The sequence below is a fragment of the Drosophila bipectinata genome, chromosome XR, assembly GCF_030179905.1.
Source record: "Drosophila bipectinata strain 14024-0381.07 chromosome XR, DbipHiC1v2, whole genome shotgun sequence".
Classification (NCBI taxonomy): domain Eukaryota; kingdom Metazoa; phylum Arthropoda; class Insecta; order Diptera; family Drosophilidae; genus Drosophila; species Drosophila bipectinata.
In genome coordinates this window covers 103,214-120,898 of record NC_091735.1, presented here as the reverse complement: position 1 = coordinate 120,898, position 17,685 = coordinate 103,214, and the positions used below count along the sequence as shown (strand labels likewise).

At 44.4% G+C, this 17,685-nt stretch overlaps 2 protein-coding genes across 2 annotated transcripts; one reads left to right on the top strand and one right to left on the bottom strand.

Moving 5' to 3' along the window:
• The first annotated feature begins 11,066 nt into the window (after window positions 1–11,066).
• On the top strand, window positions 11,067–11,876 carry LOC138927781 (uncharacterized). Its single transcript, XM_070283097.1, has one exon. It carries the CDS (start codon window positions 11,067–11,069, stop codon window positions 11,874–11,876), a length of 810 nt encoding a protein of 269 aa, XP_070139198.1.
• A 603-nt stretch (window positions 11,877–12,479) lies between these two features.
• Window positions 12,480–13,265, bottom strand: LOC138927780 (uncharacterized). Its single transcript, XM_070283096.1, has one exon. The coding sequence runs from the start codon at window positions 13,263–13,265 to the stop codon at window positions 12,480–12,482; it is 786 nt and encodes a 261-aa protein (XP_070139197.1).
• Window positions 13,266–17,685: the final 4,420 nt, after the last annotated feature.

The following is a 17,685-nucleotide window of genomic DNA, read 5'->3' as shown; positions in this document are numbered from 1 at the left end:
AGAGATCGTTAAAGCAGGGGGCAAGTCGTTTACAAAAAGCGTAAATAATAACGTGCCAAGATGACTTCCTTGAGGGACGTCAGATGTAGCAAGGACCAGACGGGACTGTATGTTTTTAAATAAGACTCTTTGTGTCCTTCCATCTAAGTAGCTGGAGATCCACGTTAAGAGGTCTTTGGGAAAACCCAGCATATTCAGTTTACTCAACAACACTCAACTGAATCAAATGCTTTGCTGAAGTCTGTGTAAATTACATCGGTTTGATATCCCTTACAAAAGCCATCTATGACAAAGGATGTCAGCTCCAATAAGTTTGTGGTGGTGGAGCGACGCTTAATAAAGCCATGCTGACAAGGAGTGATAATCGAAGAGCAAAGGTGTTGCAAATGAGGGGTAATTAATTTTTCAAATAATTTTGGAATTGCCGACAACTTAGAGATGCCTCTGTAGTTGGCAGCCTCGGACTCTTTCCCTTTTTTATGTAGGGGAATTATGAATGATTCCTTTCACTTAAGAGGAAAAATCGAGGTTTCCAAAGATAAGTTGAAAAGTCTTAGAAGAGGTTTGCACAGAGCCCTGGCGCAGTATTTTAGCACACAGCCTGGTACTCCGTCGGGGCCTGGCGAATAAATGGGTTTTACCCTTAAAAGACCAGATAATAAGTTGTTCTCAGAAAAAAACGGACAGAAAATAAGATTTGCTGCTTGGATGTTATATGCGTAAGACTGATCTGTCAAATTAGGCGGAGAATAAGATGTTGAAAAAATTCTGCCAATAGATCGGCAATGGCCTGATCAGAGGTCGCAGAGGAATTTTCAAACGTAAGCAGGGGTGAAAAAGATACGTGTTTACGCTTAGTGTTTACAAAATTATATAACTGCTTTGAATCCTGAGAAAATTGAATCCGGCAGCGGTCAATATAATTCCTATAACATTCAGCGTTATGCACGGTAAAATTCGACCGAGCTAGTAGGTATCTTGAGAAATCAACACTACTACAGGTGTTTTTTATATTTAAGTAAAAGTTTATTTTTTTTATTTTTTAGGTTAGTGAGGCACCTTGTATACCAAGGAGGATTTGTTGAAGCGGCCGGATATTTCCAAGCCACACATGAGTCAAAAAATGTATTTAAAGTAAAATAAAATTTTGTCTAAAGTGACATTAAGATCAGTGCACGCCAGAATATCAAACCAGTCAAATGTATCGATAAGGCTATTAAGTTTCTGAAAATCTTCTTTACGGAAACAGCGAATCTTATTTACCACGCTAGGAGACATCTGATCGATACCAGGAGTGGTTTCGAATGAGACCTCCATCGTGGGGTGATATGGATCCTCTGGGGTTGAAAGGGGAAAAGCTCTGGAGAGAGCAGTACCATCAGGATCAGATACAAAACATAAGTCTAAGAGCCGACCTAGCGAATTTCTAACATGATTGATTGATCTGACCTAAGTACATGTCAAACATGCCCGCGGTGAAGTCATGGTAAGTTATAAGTGACAAAGATGGTGAGTTATCGACGTCGGACCACTTTAATTCTGGGATATTAAAGTCGCCCACCGCTACAAGTTGGTCACGATCCGTCATAAGATTAAAGACGTGTCGAATAGCGGACAAATGCTGCCAATATGTGGGTGGTTCAGACATAGCTTTCACGGACATAGTGATTTTAACGCAAATAAATTCTATGTCACCAAACTCTTGGGATTTCATCACTTCAGAAGCAAAAGTAGAGTCTACCGAAATGAGGACTTCACTTCCTCTTCGCTGAGATCGATCCCGTCTAAAAGTGGTGTACTTACTTGGAAAAACTTCGGATCTAAAGATCTCCGGATTTAACCAAGTTTCTGTAAATGCTATTATATGGGATGCAAAGAAAGAACTATCAGAATATAGCTTGGGGAGTTTGCTACGTAGCCCCCTAGTATTCTGATAGGTAAGAGTTAGTGAGGAAACTAGTTGTTTGGGTTAGTGTCCAAAGAAGAGGTGGAGGGTTGGTCAGTGGTTCCGATATTGGGAAGTCTCACTCCCACTGGTTTATTAACTTTTTTTTTCACGGAACTAGGCTGATGTTCTTGGAAAAGATTCTCTGGCCAAAAACTGGGAGAACAAATCGTCTTGAACATCAGCGCGGGCACACGAATCTTGAAAGAAGACGTGAGCCTTGTATAATTATATTTAAATTTTTGTGTGTCCTCCACCTTTATATTGGCTTTAGTTTTGGCTTTGATATAAGCCGAGATATCAATCTCTGAAGTATCAGGGGCAAGCCGAGAAACAAATATATGTTTCGATGGAGGAATCACCTGTAAGGGTTTTGGTGTCGCAGGTACGAGAACTGCAGCATCAGTCGGTGCCGGTGGTCCAGACTGTGGAATACCCTTTTGGGTGACTCTAATGGGGTTTTCGTTCCCTAGGACCTGTGGCATCACTTGAAGGGATGCCGTGGCGGACATATCAGACAATTGCTCATTATCCCAGAGAAATTCTGACGAATTTTTCTCAGTTCTAGCCCTTGGGGTGGCCAGAGATATAAGCGGCTGCATTAATGTCGGCAGAGCAGGCTGAGGCGAATCAGAAACAGCGGATTTCTTACGCTTAGGGGACTCATTTAGCAGCTGAAGGCCCCTAAATTGGGTGTCAAGCGCACAGTGCTGGTCATTGATTTTACGAAAACCAGTGATCAGCTCTTTAAATCCATTTTTGGTCTGTCTCATGAACGACCTCATTTCGCCTTGCACAGCACGACAATTTTCACAACAATAATGTATCCCAGACCTACGGGAAATGGCATCCGAAACTAAGGCAGTGAATCCGGCACACTTGGCGTGCACGACGTTTTCACATAACCAGCAATGGATGCTAGGCTGGGATGTGGAAATTGTCTTGTTACAAGACTTAATTTTGCAGACAAGTTTAAATTCCATTTTTATACCCTTGTATTATAATATTATATATATTATATGGTATTATAATTTTGTCTAAAAGTGTGCAACGCAGTGAAGGAGACATCTCCGACCCTATAAAGTATATATATTCTTGATCAGGATCACCTCCTGAGTTGATATGAGCATGTCCGTCTGTCTGTCCGTCTGTCTGTCTGTCCGTTTCTACGCGAACTAGTCTCTCAGTTTTGAAGCTATTGTCTTGAAACTTTGCACACACCCTTCTTTCCTTTGCACGCAGTATATAAGTCGGAACGGCCCGGATCGGCCGACTATATTCTATAGCTGCCATATAACTGATTGATCGGAAATGGTATAACTTTTGTGTTTTTAGAGTTACAGAGTTGACACGAGAGCTATTTTTGGCAAACCATTACGACATGCCAAATTTCATAAGGATATAACTGAACGATCGGAAATGACCCAACTTTCGTGTTTTTGAAGATAGAAAGCTGAAACTTGGTACAGATTATATTTTTGGCCAGTTGATCCAACCTACCAAATTTCATTAGGATCGGCCGACTATATCCCATAGCTGACATATAAATGAACGATCGGAAATGGTACTTGGTAGAAATATCAACTTATCAAATATATCAAACATCAACCAAAGAATACACTGAAGATAGCTGTCCTCAGGAAAAACCCTGACGCAACGATAAATTTTACAAATATCTCCAGTAATGGCCACCCGATGGCATCGGAACCTTAACAGAATATGCAGTAACTTTGGCTGAATAACTGGGCCAGACATCAACACGTCATTCAATGAATATCGAGAAGTTGTGACAGCAGATCCATCAAAGACAACCCTGAGCTTGGTTGTTGCACTGTCCTCTTTTAAAACATAATGGTGTGGAAGAAAGTATTGACCAGTGACGCTCGCATCAGAAGGGACTGGAGACATGTGACCCAACTCCAGATACTCCTTTATGAAGGCAGCATATTGCTCCTTTAATTGAGGACGGCGACAGAGCTTCCTTTCGAGGGAAAGAAATCGTCGAACGGCTTGGGGGTACGACTCTCCCAGCAGCTTAGAGCCGCATTTTAACGGAAGCCGCACAGCGTAAGCGCCGGAATCCAGCCGAGCAACATGTTGCACGAAATGCGCATCGCAATCTAGCTCTTCCTTCGTCCGCTTCACAATAGGCTCGGAGCAGTCTTCGATTTCCCAAAACCGGCGGAGCAAAGAATCCAGCTGATCATCCAGCATTGTTGCGCTCTCCGGAACATCCTTGTGGGCAGTGGAAACGAGTGATCTTCTCTGGACATGTGAACCGCCTCCACACACGACCCATCCAAGTTGAGTTTTCTGCAGCAATGGCAGGCCGGCTGAGAGCTTAATTTGCCCAACACACAACAGCTCATAAAACAGACTGGCTCCGATAAGAAGGTCGATGCGCTGTGGGCGGAAAAATTCAGGATCAGCCAAAGAAAGATTGCCAGGAATATTCCAGCTGGAGACATCCAAACTGAAGCTAGGCTGCAGGTCCGTGATATTGGCGGCGATGACGGCGTTAACCAGGGCCGAGTACTCGGAACTGTGGGAACGTAGGAGAACATCAACAGAGAATCCATCTGTCGCAAAGCCGGTATCTCCAATACCAGACACCGCCATGAATGATTTGTACCTCCGGAGCTGCAGCTGACTTGCCAGCCGGGAAGTGATCACGTGCACCTGAGATCCAGAATCCAACAGAGCTCGGCATGGAACAAGGGATCCAGCGCGACTACGAACAAAAATGTTCGCTGTAGCAAGCAACGATATATCGCCGCTGTGACCTTGAGCAACTAGTGCATTAGCAGTTGACGGCGAAGAGGCTGCAGGCTCGGCGACCTCGGCTGACGTGGGAGGACCAACCAAAGGCTGGCCGCTAGATGCCGGCGGCAGCAGGAAATGCAGCAGGCTGTGATGCCTCCTTCCACAACTGCGACAACTAGCAGCGAGGCACTCACGCATGTAATGGCCAGTTTGCAGACACTTCCGACAAAGACCGAGTCGCCTGGCCTCACCAAAGCGAATCTCAGGGGGCATTGATAGAAATCGGGGGCATGCAGACGTTATATGGGACCATCCACCGCATAGAGCACAGGTAGAGGGAAGCGAATTAGTAACAATAAAGGATGATCTACTATTATTTGCACCTCGACGCTTTCCCACATGAGCGCCCGGGGCGTATGCAGCCATGGCCACGTCCATAGCCTCCAGCGTCCTACACCGCTGCTCCAAAAATTCGGCCATCGACTCCCAAGTAGGGATGGCGTCTGAACCTGAGGAGTTTTGACTCTCCTCCCACTTGGCCTGGGTAGCTGGGTCCAACCTTTGAAGCAGAACTTGGACGATGATGCAGCTGGCGATCTGAACTGAAGTACCCAAATTCTGTAAGGCTCGCATATGGGCATTAAATTTGTCCGAAAGACTTCGAAGCGCTGCTATTGAGCCACTTTCCAACAGACTGAGGCCCAGAATCTCGTTCACGTGTACCTGAAATATTAAGCGACGGTTATTAAATCGTTTCTCCAATAAATTCAGCGCAACATCATAGTTCTCGTCGGAGACTTCCAAGGAACGAACTGCTTCGAAAGCAGACTCCCGAAGGCAAGATCGCAACCTTTGCAACTTTTCCACCTTATTAATACGAGGATTACTGCCGACGATGGTAGAGAAGATCGAGTAAAATTCAGCCCATTCCGAGTATCCACCGCTGAACGTAGGGAGCGGCAAAGGAGGCAGCACTTGAAAACTTTGACCTAACCCTGGGTCAGCCTGCATGGTGGACATTCCGTTGGCAAGGGTGGAGTGGGCAGCAATTCGAGATGAGCGAAGGGTCGTCTCGTGCTCAATTTCCGCCTGCATCGTCGCTACGAGCTCCGAAACAGTCCATCGAAGGTCACTGCTGATCTGCAAAATGTCCAAATCCTCGAGCTCCCCGTGGATGGCCTTGAAGTCGCTGAACATGGTGGCTATCTGACCATGTCGCACGTGTAGCATGGCATCATCCACCTTGGAAATAGGCTGAAGAGCTCCTTGGATCCTCTGTAAGTCCTGGAGAATACCCAGGGCCTTGCACTTTAAAATAGCACTCCGGGTTGGAGTGGGTACTCCTGTGACGGCGCCGCTGGAGTTCATGATTTATTATATTGAGTTCCGAACAACCCGAAATAAATTTTATTTGCTCGCGGCGAACACGATCTGTCCCACTGTGCGCTCAGAACCGTAGCGGAATTGTGGAATGTATATATGTATGAAGCTATAAGCAAGCGAATGCACTTGCGTTGTGGATCGTATGTTTGTATGAAGTCTATGCGCGGGCGAATGCACTTGCGTTGTGGATCGTAAATATGTATGTGTGCTTGTGAACTAACGTTTATGTTTATGCCTGTATGTATGTATAATATAATAATATATTATAATTTGTTTATTATTGTAAATAAACTTATTAGCCACGTATGATAATTTTTCACATAACACTGTTTACAAAATTGTTTTGTTTTTGTTTTAGTAATTTGTTTATGTGTATATAAATATATTAACGATCACCTCGGGGTCACCAATGTTTGGTCATCGAGAGTTTTCGATGCCTTAAATAAAAAATCAGAATTTAATTAATTTCAACGTTATAAACTTTATTCAGGCCGCATATGAAATTAGGATTTATGAACAATATTTGAAATCCAATTTAGGATGCGAGCGCAGTAAGAAGACGAACGAGAGTGGCGCTAACCTTGCAGAATAGGCTGAGCGGATGCTCGCTAACTATAAACGCCGAAGTAGCAAAGCCGAGCGGCCGAAAGAGAGTCGGCTTGCGACCAACAAAACATCAGTTACTAATTAATTGTTGTGTTTAAATTAGTTGCTTGCTGCTTGGCCCGACACACCATTTTTGAAAGTTATCAAGGTCAGACTGAAGACTGCATTGAGCAGAGATTGATTTGTACTGAAGACAAAGCTTTACATCATCTGCAGAACTAGAGAGTTCGTTAAAGCAGGGGGCAAGTCGTTTATAAACAGATGATGACTTCCTTGAGGGACGCCGGATGTAGCACGGACCAGACGGGACTGTATGTTTTTAAATAAGACTCTTTGTGTCCTTCCACCTAGGTAGCTGGAGATCCACGTTAAGAGGTCTTTAGGAAAACCCAGCATATTCAGTTTACTCAACAAGAGTGAGTGATTAACTGAATCAAATGCTTTGCTGAAGTCTGTGTAAATTACAACGGTTTGATATCCCTTACAAAAACCATCTATGACAAAGAATGTCAACTCCAATAAGTTTGTGGTGGTGGAGCAACGCTTAATAAAGCCATGCTGACAAGGAGTTATAATCGAAGAGCAAAGGTGTTGCAAATGAGGGGTAATTAATTTTTCAAATAACTTTGGAATTGCCGACAACTTAGAGATGCCTCTGTAGTTGGCAGCCTCGAACTTGTTCCCCTTTTTATGTAGGGGAATTAGAAATGATTCCTTTCACTTAAGAGGAAAAATCGAGGTTTCCAAAGATAAGTTGAAAAGTCTTAGAAGAGGTTTGCACAGAGCCCTGGCGCTGTATTTTAGCACACAGCCTGGTACTCCGTCGGGGCCTGGCGAATAAATGGGTTTTACCCTTAAAAGACCAGATAATAAGTTGTTCTCAGAAAAAAACGGACAGAAAATAAGATTTGCTGCTTGGATGTTATATGCGTAAGACTGATCTGTCAAGTTAGGCGGAGAATAAGTTGTTGAAAAAATTCTGCCAATAGATCGGCAGTGGCCTGATCAGAGGTCGCAGAGGAATTTTCAAACGTAAGCAGGGGTGAAAAAGATACGTGTTTACGCTTATTGTTTACAAAATTAAAAAACTGCTTTGGATCCTGAGTAAATTGAATCCGGCAGCGGTCAATATAATTCCTATAACATTCCGCGTTATGCACGGTAAAATTCGACCGAGCTAATAGGTATCTTGAAAAATCAACACTACTACAGGTTTTTTTGTATTTTAGTAAGAGCCGATTTTAAATATTTTTTAGGTTAGTGAGGCACCTTGTATACCAAGGAGGATTTTTTGAAGCGGACGGATTATTCCATGGCACACAGGAGTAAAAAAATTGATTAAAAGTAAAGTAAAATTTTTCTAAAGTGACGTTAAGATCATGCATGCCAGAATATCGGACCAGTCGTATGTATCGATAAGGCTATTAAGTTTCTGAAAATCAGCTTTACGGAAGCAGCGAATCTTATTTGCCACGCATAGAGACATCTGATCGATACCAGGAATAGTTTCGATAGAGACCTCCAGCGTGGGGTGATATGGATCCTCTGGGGTTGAAAGGGGAAAAGCTCTGGAGAGAGCGGTACCATCAGGATCAGATACAAAACATAAGTCTAAAAGCCTAACGAATTTCTAACATGGTTAATCTGACTTAGGGACATGTCAAACATGCCCGCGGTGAAGTCATGGTGAGTGATAAGTTACAAAGACGGTGAGTTATCGACGTTGGACCACTTTAATTCTGGGATATTAAAGTCGCTCACCGCTACAAGTTGGTCACGATCCGTCATAAGATTAAAGACGTGTCGAATAGCGGACAAATGCTGCCAATATGTGGGCGGTTCAGACATAGCTTTCACGGACATAGTGATTTTAACGCAAATAAATTCTATGTCACCAAACTCTTGGGATTTCACCACTTCAGAAGCAAAAGTAGAGTCTACCGAAATGAGGACTTCACTTCCTCTTCGCTGAGATCGATCCCGTCTAAAAGTGGTGTATTTACTTGGAAAAACTTCGGATCTAAAGATCTCCGGATTTAACTAAGTTTCTGTAAATGCTATTATATGGGATGCAAAGAAAGAACTATCAGAATATAGCTTGGGGAGTTTGCTACGTAGCCCCCTAGTATTCTGATAGGTAAGAGTTAGTGGGGAAACTAGTTTCTTGGGTTAGTGGCCAAAGAATAGGTGGAGGGTTGGTCAGTGGTTCCGATATTGGGAAGTCTCACTCCCACTGGTTTATTAACTTTTTTTTTCACGGAACTAGGCTGATGTTCTTGGACAAAAAGATTCTCTGGCCAAAAACTAGGAGAACAAATCGTCTTGAACATCAGCGCGGGCACACGAATCTTGAAAGAAGACGTGCGCCTTGTATATTTATAGTTAAATTTTTGTGTGTCCTCCACGTTTATATTGGCTTTAGTTTTGGCTTTGATATAAGCCGAGATATCAATCTCTGAAGTATCAAGGGCAAGCCGAGAATAGCCGAGAATATATGTTTCGATGGAGGAATCACCTGTAAGGGTTTTGGTGTCGCAGGTACGAGAACTGCAGCATCAGTCGGTGCCGGTGGTCCAGACTGTGGAATACCCTTTTGGGTGACTCTAATGGGGTTTTCGTTCCCTAGGATCTGTGGCATCACTTGAAGGGATGCCGTGGCGGACATATCAGACAATTGCTCATTATCCCAGAGAAATTCTGACGAATTTTTCTCAGTTCTAGCCCTTGGGGTGGCCAGAGATATAAGCGGCTGCATTAATGTCGGCAGAGCAGGCTGAGGCGAATCAGAAACAGCGGGTTTCTTACGCTTAGGGGACTCATTTAGCAGCTGAAGGCCCCTAAATTGGGTGTCAAGCGCACAGTGCTGGTCATTGATTTTACGAAAACCAGTGATCAGCTCTTTAAATCCATTTTTGGTCTGTCTCATGAACGACCTCATTTCGCCTTGCACAGCACGACAATTTTCACAACAATAATGTATCCCAGACCTACGGGAAATGGCATCCGAAACTGAGGCAGTGAATCCGGCACACTTGGCGTGCACGACGTTTTCACATAACCAGCAATGGATGCTAGGCTGGGATGTGGAAATTGTCTTGTTACAAGACTTAATTGCGCAGACAAGTTTAAATTCCATTTTTATACCCTTGCAGAGGGTATTATAATTTTGTTCAAAAGTGTGCAACGCAGTGAAGGAGACATCTCCGACCCTATAAAGTATATATATTCTTGATCAGGATCACCTCCTGAGTTGATATGAGCATGTCCGTCTGTCCGTCTGTCCGTCTGTCTGTCTGTCCGTTTCTACGCGAACTAGTCTCTCAGTTTTGAAGCTATCGTCTTGAAACTTTGCACACACCCTTCTTTCCTTTGCACGCAGTATATAAGTCGGAACGGCCCGGATCGGCCGACTATATCCTATAGCTGCCATATAACTTATTGATCGGAAATGGTATAACTATGGTGTTTTTAGAGTTACAGAGTTGACACGAGAGCTATTTTTGGCAAACTATTACGACATGCCAAATTTCATAAGGATCGGCCGACTGTATCTTATAGCTGCCATATAATTGAACGATCGGAAATGACCCAACTTTCGAGTTTTTGAAGATAGAAAGCTGAAACTTGGTACAGATTATATTTTTGGCCAGTTGATCCAACCTTTCGTATTTTCATATCAACTTTCGTATTTTTGAAGATAGATGGACTTATTTTAGATTTTTTATTTTAGTTAATTGGTTTTATTATGATGTATTCATGAGGATCGGCCAACTATATCCGATGTTTGCGATATATATCCGGTTTAATAAAAAAATTAATATATAAAAAGTTAAAAAACACAATACCTTGAACCACTGTGCCAAACAAGAAGCCGAAGCGGGAGCTTTGAAATAGTGCAAAAGAGAAATGCAGAAATATAGATAAGCCGGGGAAGAAGCAAAGCTGAGCTATGCTTGGAATTGAAGTTATTCAATTTATTAATTCGACTCCAAATATACCACAGCACTCGCGATACGGTTTAGGCTTTAAGATTGTTAAGATTCACAAGATTTAATTCACAAAGTATGTAAACACCGGTTTACCAATATTTGTCAAAAACGCAGTGCACACAAAAAAAAACACGACCGTTCGCTTGAAAGAAAGAGAGGGAAGCACTTGGGATGGGGCACATCGGAAGCACTTGCAAGAACTCGAAGGACAGGAGCGGCTGTTGCTTCCGCTGCGGAGACACGGACCATAGGGCAGCCACCTGCAAAAAGGACCCTCGATGCTTCTCGTGTGAAGATAAGGGCCGGAAGGATGTGAAGCATCAGACTGGAAGCAGAAGTTGCCCCATGTCAGAGAAAGGAGGTGGACCTAGGACGTCAGGATGCTAGTGCTTCAGCTGAACCTGAACCACTGCAGGGCGGCTCAAGATGTGCTGTCGCAGACTGCGAGGGAGACGAAGATGGACATAGCGCTCCTAAGCGAGCCCCATAGGACTGGTTCAGACAACCGCTGGGCAGTTGACCTATCAGGGAAGGCTGCCATCTGGAGCTGCGGCGTAACCGGCGCGACAATGCACTCAGTGCACAGTGCGGAGGGATTCGTAAGGGCTCGGATAGGTGGGGCATGGCTTAACAGCTGCTACATGGCACCTAGCCTAACCACCAATGAGTTTGAGCGCATGATGGACTGCCTGGGAAATGATATCAGAGGCCGTTCTGACGTCCTGGTAGCAGGGGACTTCAACGCGTGGGCGCAGGACTGGGGCTGCCCGAGGATAAATGCCAGAGGGAGAGTGGTCAGAGAAACCTTAGCCTCACTCGATCTTGTACTGCTGAACGAAGGAAACCAGCACACCTGGTTCAGCAGAGCCAGAGCAGGATCCATCATAGACCTCACGTTCGCAAGCCCCTCGATAGCGACTGGCGCTAACTGGAGGATAAGCGGCAGCTTTACGGCCAGCGACCACGAAGCAATATTGTGCTCAATTGGTAGCCCACAAGAACGACCGAGGGAACCGAATCCACGAGGCTACAGAGTCGATACGCTCCAGGCGAGGAACTTCACTGAGGCAGCGCGCGACATCGGTAACGTCCTACCAAGCGGAGCCAACAAAATGGCCGCTACCGTAGAAACCACGCTCCTGTTTACTGGTGGAGCGTCGAGATTGGCTCCATCCGAGCAGACTGCATGAGAGCAACCACTTCTAGAAACGGCGAAGGTTCTAGAAACGGCGACGATTCAGGTTGGGCTTAGGTTGTGGGGCTTAGCTTAGTCCTGCATTTTGGAGCCACTGTTCCATTGCTTTAATCGCCTTGTTCACCGCTCTCACCGCTTCCTCCCTATGTTTGGCCACAACCATCAACGCTACGTCGTCTGCGAAGCCGACTCCGTGCCCATGTCCGTGTCGATAAGTAGCACTCTGCAGCTGAAGTAGCTGCTGACAATGTTCATAATAGAATTGGGGCTGCCAGGGTATTGCTCCAGTCCGCCGTGTTGAATTGATAAGCTGGGTGACGTGGTTCCTGGCTGGGAGCAGTGTTTTCACTATGGACCTTAGTACGTTCGGGTCCGTGGGGGACTGGGTTCCTGCGCGCAGCCTCTTCACCACTATCCGGTACGCGTTGCCCCATGGATTTTCCTCCGCCGAGTCACATACCTCCAGGAATCATTTCCTTTTACTGTCTCGGATGGCCACCTTCAATGCTTTGCGTCGGTCCTTGAAGGCTAGGTGCCTCTCCTCAAAGGCGTCGCTGCATAAGCCTCCTTGCTCTCATGCAGTCAGCTCGATTGGAGCCTATCTCGACGCTCCACCAGTAAACAGGAGCGTGGTTTCTACGGTAGCGGCCATTTTGTTGGCTCCGCTTGGTAGGACGTTACCGATGTCGCGCGCTGCCTCAGTGAAGTTCCTCGCCTGGAGCGTATCGACTCTGTAGCCTCGTGGATTCGGTTCCCTCGGTCGTTCTTGTGGGCTACCAATTGAGCACAATATTGCTTCGTGGTCGCTGGCCGTAAAGCTGCCGCTTATCCTCCAGTTAGCGCCAGTCGCTATCGAGGGGCTTGCGAACGTGAGGTCTATGATGGATCCTGCTCTGGCTCTGCTGAACCAGGTGTGCTGGTTTCCTTCGTTCAGCAGTACAAGATCGAGTGAGGCTAAGGTTTCTCTGACCACTCTCCCTCTGGCATTTATCCTCGGGCAGCCCCAGTCCTGCGCCCACGCGTTGAAGTCCCCTGCTACCAGGACGTCAGAACGGCCTCTGATATCATTTCCCAGGCAGTCCATCATGCGCTCAAACTCATTGGTGGTTAGGCTAGGTGCCATGTAGCAGCTGTTAAGCCATGCCCCACCTATCCGAGCCCTTACGAATCCCTCCGCACTGTGCACTGAGTGCATTGTCGCGCCGGTTACGCCGCAGCTCCAGATGGCAGCCTTCCCTGATAGGTCAACTGCCCAGCGGTTGTCTGAACCAGTCCTATGGGGCTCGCTTAGGAGCGCTATGTCCATCTTCGTCTCCCTCGCAGTCTGCGACAGCACATCTTGAGCCGCCCTGCAGTGGTTCAGGTTCAGCTGAAGCACTAGCATCCTGACGTCCTAGGTCCACCTCCTTTCTCTGACATGGGGCAACTTCTGCTTCCAGTCTGATGCTTCACATCCTTCCGGCCCTTATCTTCACACGAGAAGCATCGAGGGTCCTTTTTGCAGGTGGCTGCCCTATGGTCCGTATCTCCGCAGCGGAAGCAACAGCCGCTCCTGTCCTTCGAGTTCTTGCAAGTGCTTCCGATGTGCCCCATCCCAAGTGCTTCCCTCTCTTTCTTTCAAGCGAACGGTCGTGTTTTTTTTTGTGTGCACTGCGTTTTTGACAAATATTGGTAAACCGGTGTTTACATACTTTGTGAATTAAATCTTGTGAATCTTAACAATCTTAAAGCCTAAACCGTATCGCGAGTGCTGTGGTATATTTGGAGTCGAATTAATAAATTGAATAACTTCAATTCCAAGCATAGCTCAGCTTTGCTTCTTCCCCGGCTTATCTATATTTCTGCATTTCTCTTTTGCACTATTTCAAAGCTCCCGCTTCGGCTTCTTGTTTGGCACAGTGGTTCAAGGTATTGTGTTTTTTAACTTTTTATATATTAATTTTTTTATTAAACCGGATATATATCGCAAACATCGGATATAGTTGGCCGATCCTCATGAATACATCATAATAAAACCAATTAACTAAAATAAAAAATCTAAAATAAGTCCATCTATCTTCAAAAATACGAAAGTTGATATGAAAATACGAAAGGTTGGATCAACTGGCCAAAAATATAATCTGTACCAAGTTTCAGCTTTCTATCTTCAAAAACTCGAAAGTTGGGTCATTTCCGATCGTTCAATTATATGGCAGCTATAAGATACAGTCGGCCGATCCTTATGAAATTTGGCATGTCGTAATAGTTTGCCAAAAATAGCTCTCGTGTCAACTCTGTAACTCTAAAAACACCATAGTTATACCATTTCCGATCAATAAGTTATATGGCAGCTATAGGATATAGTCGGCCGATCCGGGCCGTTCCGACTTATATACTGCGTGCAAAGGAAAGAAGGGTGTGTGCAAAGTTTCAAGACGATAGCTTCAAAACTGAGAGACTAGTTCGCGTAGAAACGGACAGACAGACAGACGGACAGACGGACATGCTCATATCAACTCAGGAGGTGATCCTGATCAAGAATATATATACTTTATAGGGTCGGAGATGTCTCCTTCACTGCGTTGCACACTTTTGAACAAAATTATAATACCCTCTGCAAGGGTATAAAAATGGAATTTAAACTTGTCTGCGCAATTAAGTCTTGTAACAAGACAATTTCCACATCCCAGCCTAGCATCCATTGCTGGTTATGTGAAAACGTCGTGCACGCCAAGTGTGCCGGATTCACTGCCTCAGTTTCGGATGCCATTTCCCGTAGGTCTGGGATACATTATTGTTGTAAAAATTGTCGTGCTGTGCAAGGCGAAATGAGGTCGTTCATGAGACAGACCAAAAATGGATTTAAAGAGCTGATCACTGGTTTTCGTAAAATCAATGACCAGCACTGTGCGCTTGACACCCAATTTAGGGGCCTTCAGCTGCTAAATGAGTCCCCTAAGCGTAAGAAATCCGCTGTTTCTGATTCGCCTCAGCCTGCTCTGCCGACATTAATGCAGCCGCTTATATCTCTGGCCACCCCAAGGGCTAGAACTGAGAAAAATTCGTCAGAATTTCTCAGGGATAATGAGCAATTGTCTGATATGTCCGCCATGGCATAACTTCAAGTGATACCACAGGTCCTAGTAAACGAAACCCCCTTCAGAGTCTCCCAAAAGGGTATTCCACAGACCGGACCAACGGCACCGACTGATGCTGCTGTTCTCGTACCCGCGACACCAAAACCCTTACAGGTGATTCCTCCATCGAAACATATATTTGTTTCTCGGCTTGCCCCTGATACTTCAGAGATTGATATCTCGGCTTATATCAAAGACAAAACTAAAGCCGATATAAAGGTGGAGGACACACAAAAATTTAAATATAAATATACAAGGTCTTCTTTCAAGATTCGTGTGCCCGCGCTGATATTCAAGACGATTTGTTCTCCCAGTTTTTGGCCAGAGAATCTTTTCGTCCAAGAACATCAGCCTAGTTCCGTGAAAAAAAAAGTTAATAAACCAGTGGGAGTGCGACTTCCCAATATTGGAACCACTGACCAACCCTCCACCTCTTCTTTGGACACTAACCCAAACAACTAGTTTTCTCACTAACTCTTACCTATCAGAATACTAGGGGGCTACGTAGCAAACTCCCCAAGCTATATTCTGATAGTTCTTTCTTTACATCCCATATAATAGCATTAACAGAAACTTGGTTAAATCCGGAGATCTTTAGATCCGAAGTTTTTCCAAGTAAGTACACCACTTTTAGACGGGATCGATCTCAGCGAAGAGGAAGTGAAGTCCTCATTTCGGTAGACTCTACTTTTGCTTCTGAAGTGATGAAATCCCAAGAGTTTGGTGACATAGAATTTATTTGCGTTAAAATCACTATGTCCGTGAAAGCTTTATACATTACATGTTCATATATACCTCCTATGTCTGAACCGCCCACATATTGGCAGCATTTGTCCGCTATTCGACACGTCTTTAATCTTATGACGGATCGTGACAAACTTGTAGCGGTGGGCGACTTTAATATCCCAGAATTAAAGTGGTCCAACGTCGATAACTCACCATCTTTGTCACTTATCACTCACCATGACTTCACCGCGGGCATGTTTGACATGTCCCTAGGTCAGATTAACCATGTTAGAAATTCGTTAGGCTTTTAGACTTATGTTTTGTATCTGATCCTGATGGTACCGCTCTCTCCAGAGCTTTTCCCCTTTCAACCCCAGAGGATCCATATCACCCCACGCTGGAGGTCTCTATCGAAACTATTCCTGGTATCGATCAGATGTCTCTATGCGTGGCAAATAAGATTCGCTGCTTCCGTAAAGCTGATTTTCAGAAACTTAATAGCCTTATCGATACATACGACTGGTCCGATATTCTGGCATGCATGATCTTAACGTCACTTTAGAAAAATTTTACTTTACTTTTAATCAATTTTTTTACTCCTGTGTGCCATGGAATAATCCGTCCGCTTCAAAAAATCCTCCTTGGTATACAAGGTGCCTCACTAACCTAAAAAATATTTAAAATCGGCTCTTACTAAAATACAAAAAAACCTGTAGTAGTGTTGATTTTTCAAGATACCTATTAGCTCGGTCGAATTTTACCGTGCATAACGCGGAATGTTATAGGAATTATATTGACCGCTGCCGGATTCAATTTACTCAGGATCCAAAGCAGTTTTTTAATTTTGTAAACAATAAGCGTAAACACGTATCTTTTTCACCCCTGCTTACGTTTGAAAATTCCTCTGCGACCTCTGATCAGGCCACTGCCGATCTATTGGCAGAATTTTTTCAACAACTTATTCTCCGCCTAACTTGACAGATCAGTCTTACGCATATAACATCCAAGCAGCAAATCTTATTTTCTGTCCGTTTTTTTCTGAGAACAACTTATTATCTGGTCTTTTATGGGTAAAACCCATTTATTCGCCAGGCCCCGACGGAGTACCAGGCTGTGTGCTAAAATACTGCGCCAGGGCTCTGTGCAAACCTCTTCTAAGACTTTTTAACTTATCTTTGGAAACCTCGATTTTTCCTCTTAAGTGAAAGGAATCATTTATAATTCCCCTACATAAAAAGTGGAAAAAGTTCGAGGCTGCCAACTACAGAGGCATCTCTAAGTTGTCGGCAATTCCAAAGTTATTTGAAAAATTATTTACCCCTCATTTGCAACACCTTTGCTGTTCGATTATCACTCCTTGTCAGCATGGCTTTATTAAGCGTCGCTCCACCACCACAAACTTATTGGAGCTGACATCCTTTGTCATAGATGGCTTTTGTAAGGGATATCAAACCGATGTAATTTACACAGACTTCAGCAAAGCATTTGATTCAGTTAATCACTCACTCTTGTTGAGTAAACTGAATATGCTGGGTTTTCCTAAAGACCTCTTAACGTGGATCTCCAGCTACTTAGATGGAAGGACACAAAGAGTCTTATTTAAAAACATACAGTCCCGTCTGGTCCGTGCTACATCTGACGTCCGTCAAGGAAGTCATCTTGGCACGTTATTATTTACGCTTTTTGTAAACGACTTGCCCCCTGCTTTAACGATCTCTCTAGTTCTTATGTATGCAGATGATGTAAAGCTTTGTCTTCAGTACAAATCCATCTCTGCCCAATGCAGTCTTCAGTCTGACCATGATATTTTCAAAAATGGTGTTTGGCTAATGATCTAAAACTAAATGGATCAAAATGCAAACGTATGTCTTTTTATCGTTCTTGCCCTCTGCAAGCTACTTATTCTATTAATGGGATTGCCTTGGAAAATTAACCCAGGTTAATGATCTCGGCATCCTATTA